The 5,011-nt window shown below is 37.7% G+C and overlaps 1 protein-coding gene across 11 annotated transcripts in view; it reads left to right on the top strand.

Moving 5' to 3' along the window:
* Positions 1–5,011, top strand: part of R3HDM1 (R3H domain containing 1) — a 184,916-nt gene that overhangs the window by 140,124 nt on the left and 39,781 nt on the right. For all 11 annotated transcript variants that reach the window (XM_014537650.1, XM_014537645.1, XM_014537646.1 and 8 more), the window contains one exon: positions 3,663–3,817. In XM_014537650.1, coding sequence (XP_014393136.1) covers positions 3,663–3,817 — 155 coding nt within the window. The remainder of the gene's footprint in view (positions 1–3,662; positions 3,818–5,011) is intronic.

Below are 5,011 nucleotides of genomic sequence, written 5' to 3'. Positions count from 1 at the left end.
TTTTAAAAAATATTATAATAAGTATTACAAAGGGTATTACATATGTGTCCTTTTTTTCCCAGCCCTTGACAATCCCCTGCCCTCCCTTACCCCCCAGTGTCTTATGTCCATTAGTTATGCTTTATCCCTCGTATTTTTATAAGACCCTATTTATTCTGCTACCCTGTACAGTATCATGGCTAAGAATATCTAATTGAAAAGATAGGCACCATGTCTTACTCATCTTTATATCACCCACCAGACACACCCTGGGCTCACAGCATTATTTTTACAACTGTCTGTAGCAAATGCCTAGGTGCTGGAGTCACATGTTTTAGATGTCATGTTATGTTTTCACATTTTCAAAATGTGCATGATGTTTTGTGGATATGTGCGTGTGTGTGTGTGTGTGTGTGTGTGTGTGTGTGTGTGTGTGTCTATCCCTTTTAGTAGCCATGAATATTAATGGAGATTCAGTAGCATTCAGGAATCTGAAATATCACTGGAAATTCACTGATGCAAATTTCATAGTATAGAGCCCAAGTGACTCTACATTAAACCACTATGACATGAAATCTGCAGCTATTGAAAGCTTTCTGAGTCAGACTTTCTTTTCTTAAGAGAATTTTAGGTGAAAGGCTTCCAAGGTGAATCAACTATTTTATTGAAATACTCATAAGTTTAAAGTTTTCACATTGAATTTTTAAAGTAACCAATTAACTATTAATTATTTAGTTTTAAGTTTACAGGAAGCCAAGCTTTTGAGGGACATTAGTAAATTTAAGGAAATGAAATCAGAAGCACATTTGCACATAAGCTGTTTTTTGTTGTGTTTTTTTTTTTCGTTTAATTTTTTTTTCCAAAGTTGCATCCTGTAACTGAAAATGTTGTGAATAAACTACAAAAGTAAGTTGAAAATTACTTGAAGTTTTTTAGGGGGATTTCTTAGTCAAGGTATTTTAAGTAAGATTATATTACACTGAATTCTGCCAGGCGTCCACATTTTTCTTTTAAATTTTAGTGGGCTGTAATTCTGACAAGTCCATTATAAGAAGTTAGTCTATAAAGAACTAAGACCAAATTCTTTTTTGTCGGCAACATTTTTTTTTTGTCTAAAGTTTTACATATGTCTCCTTTTTCCTCCAATTGACCCTCCCCCCACCTGCCATTCCCATCCTGGGCAAACCCCAACACCACCACCACCCCCAATGTCTCTGTCCGTTGGTTATTCTAATATGCGTGGATACAAGTCCTTTGGTTCCAAATTCTTTTTTGTTTTGTTTTTGTTAATCTTCACCCTGATGGTATTTTTTTTTCTTTTTTTTAGTATATTTTTATTGATTTCAGAGAGGACAGGAGAGGAAGAGAGATAAAAACATCCATAATGAGAGAGAATCATTGATCAGTAGAGAGTGGAAGAGAGGAGGAGAAACAGAGAGAGAGAAACACTGATGTGAGACACATTGATTCCTTGCCTCCCACACACTCCCTGACTGGGGCTGGGGCTGCAACCAAGGTACGTGTCCTTGACCAGAATCGAACCTACAACCCTTCAGTTCCCAGGCCGAGGCTCTAACCCCTGAGCAAGACCAGTTTGGGCTAGGCCCAAATTCTAATGCTGCAATATATACATGCATGTGTGTGTGTGTGTGTGTGTGTGTGTGGCGGGGTGTAATGGGTGTGTTTAGAGGTGGCACTTCCAACACAAGAAAACATATTATATTCACATCCCATTTTCAATTCCTGCCCTTTATTTCCCTAGGTGTGGAAGTATGTCAGTATATTTTTTTACAGTGTTTTGGTATTTAGGGTATCAATTTAAAATACTTGTCATTTGATAAACTGAAAATAGGGTTGAATATTAACTATACTAAAGAACAGAAAGAAGTTTCTTCTGCTTGTCCTTTATCTGCCTACAAGTTTAAGTATTATACGAAATTCACAGGGGGTAAGGTTTAAGGAACAGTATATTGTCAATCACTTATTACAGATAAGGATTAGAATACACATTTCTTGTACAAAGTTAGATTGGTGAAAAGTCATTTGAATTGTGGTCATAAAGCACTGTTGCCATAGAAATATGAAAGGATTCACTATAACTTGATTTTTACTTTGTTGTTGTTAATATATTGCTTAGTTACCAGATATACTTTATAGTTACATTTTTAGGGAAGGTTACTGCTAGATTTTATTTAGTTATTTAATCTTTGAGCAGAACCAAGGCTTCTGGGGAACTATAGTCATGCTGTTGTCTACTACTTAAGGTGGGGTCTTTGCCATTTCTGTTGCTGTAGGGATTAACAAGGATGAAAATGTAAACTGATATTTATAAGATAGCAAAATATATTAGTGGTGTTGTCAGAGAAATCATTTCACTGACCTTCAGTTATGGAAGTGTTTATAGGCAATGTCATAGTTTGGTTCATCTTTATAGAAATTTTTAAATACCCTTAAATTAGAAGGTTAGTTATTTATTTTTATCTGGTTTCCTTTTTTTTCTTTTTTAAATATATTTTTATTGATTTCAGAGAGGAAGGGAGAGGGAGAGAGAGACAGAAACATCAATGATGAGAGAGAATCATTGATTGGCTGCCTCCTGCATGCCTCACACTGGGGATCAAGCCCGAAACCTGGGCATATGCCCTGGCCAGGAATCCAACCGTGACTTCCTGGTTCATAGGTCGACATTCACCCACTAAGCCACGCCAGCTGGACCCTTTTTTTTTTTTAACCAGGATTTGTTGTAGCTTTTAATAATGTATATAAGTCTTAAACTAATTGGTTTACATAAGGAATCTTCTTAGGTTCAGGAGACAAAATACAATTCATATTCACTACTCAAAACTTATTTCAGATTCTTATTTAAATAACTGATAAATTCAGTCGATAAAAGTAAATTTATAGTCTTAACTGACTACTTCAGTTACCAACAGGGTAGAGAAGTATTGTCCTTTTTTCTTTGATTTGTGACTTCTGATAGATTAATCTCATTGAGCATCTGTTTCTCTGTCTAGTGACCTTAATACAATAAAGAAATAATCTTTTTTAAAAATTGCTAAATGACTCCATTTTCCTTGTGCCCTTGACACATTCCTAATATAAGGATTTATATCTTAATGTGATTTTTTAAAAAAAAACATACAAGCATTCTGTAAAAGTGGCCCCCTTCCTTCTTTTTTTGGCTCCCAGAAATGCCAGCTTCATGGGCATGCAGCTACACGGGGCCCCATGCTTAAAGCAATGTTCTATTACCAATACAAAAACCTCAATTTTTTAGCAAGGTGCCCTACTTTTTTTTTTTTTTTTGCACTGGCCCCACAAATTATGTAGCTACTCCTGGTCCCCAGAAACTAGTTGTAATAATATTTTAATACATACTAAATAGTAATTGTCTGTGTAATCCAAGTCTGTAACCCTATAAATTTCTACAGCTACAAAGAGAATCTTTGTACACAAATTTCATTAGAATGTATTTTAAGGGGGAAAAAAAAATGTAGCTGACTTGGGTTACCTACATAGTAAATCTTTTCAATGTTAGCTCTCATAATAGAAGGTTGTTTGAAATTTGTTGTTTAGAACAAAATTCTATCATTTTAGAACACAAATTACTTGCTTAAAGTACAAAAACACCCTACTAGATTAAATAAATTCAAAACAGGATTTAACTCATTGTGTCATTACAGGTTATCAAGTTATGCCCAACCAGCAGCAAAACTACCAAGGAATAGTTGGAATTCAGCAACCCCAGAGTCAGAGCCTGGTTGGTGGCCAACCCAACAGCATAGGAAATCAGATTCAAGGAGTGGTCATCCCCTACCCTTCAGTGCCATCATATCAGGTACGTTATCACTCACCTCCTTTGGGTAGAGGTGATTTTGAATAAATGTATAGCTATGATGCATTGTCTCTCTTCTTTTAATATGGAATTAAAAGGTTATTCAGTGTTCTATAATACATAACTTTATAGTCTTTTATTAGTCATAGCAGTTTTGTTTTATCCTCATTTTATTGCTTTATTCATTTGCTTCATTAATTTTTAGGGAAAAATATTAAGCTACTTTGATATTGACAAGTAAATTTTGCCTGGCATTAACTATGTTTCTGACTACCTAAGTATATAAGCAAGTATCTTACTCCATAATTCAGCCTCTTGAGGGAAGTGGAATGGGAGGGAAAATAGCAATGGTAATAAGTATTTGAAACAGTGAAATGGAGTACAGGCTATCAGTGCTTATAGAATAAAGGAGATTGTGCAATTGCCCATGCTGGAACTGATTTTTCCCCCCACCTCAACCCCAAAAGAAATTACATGTATTAAAAATGACATGGATTTTAATTTATAGTTCTAAAGTAGAAATACCGATTGTTTCATGAATAAGTCGTATTTTTTAATACAATGTGCCACATTTTCAGAAATGTGTTTTACCTCCCTTCTTCTTTCTGGAATGACTTGCAAGTGGGTTTGTTTTATTACCTCACTAGAGGCCTGGTGCACGGATTCGTGCACCGTTGGGGTCCCTCAGCTTGACCTGCACCCTCTCGCAATCCAGGACCCCTGAGAGGGTTTTCGGACTGCCGGTTTTGGCCTGGTCTGCTGATCGGGCCGAAACCGGCAGTCCGACATCCCCTGAGGCATGTAGTAGTGTGCAAAGTGGCAGGTGGCCAGGTGCCGCACCACTCCCACTCATTGCGACCCCACTGCACCTGCCACCACTGCCACTCAGTAGCACGCTGCCACAGAGGCGGGAGAGGCTTGTGCTGCTGCAGCAGTGCTCACCAGCCATGAGCCCAGTGTCCGGCACCCATCAGTCAGCTGAGCGACACTCCTGCTGTGGGAGTGCACTGACCACCAGGGAGCAACTCCTGCATTGAGCGTCTGCCCCCTGTGGTCAAAGCGTGTCATAGCAATCAATCATTTGGTCACTTAGGCTTTTATATATATAGACTAGGGGCCCGGTGCACAAAAATTTGTGCACTGGGGAGGGGGTCCCCTCAGCCCAGCTTGCCCCCTATCACATACTGAGCCCTAGGG

Source organism: Myotis brandtii, unplaced genomic scaffold, assembly GCF_000412655.1.
Source record: "Myotis brandtii unplaced genomic scaffold, ASM41265v1 scaffold1804, whole genome shotgun sequence".
NCBI lineage: Eukaryota > Metazoa > Chordata > Mammalia > Chiroptera > Vespertilionidae > Myotis > Myotis brandtii.
The sequence above is the reverse complement of the archived record's forward strand: the minus strand, read 5'-3'. Positions and strand labels throughout refer to the sequence as shown.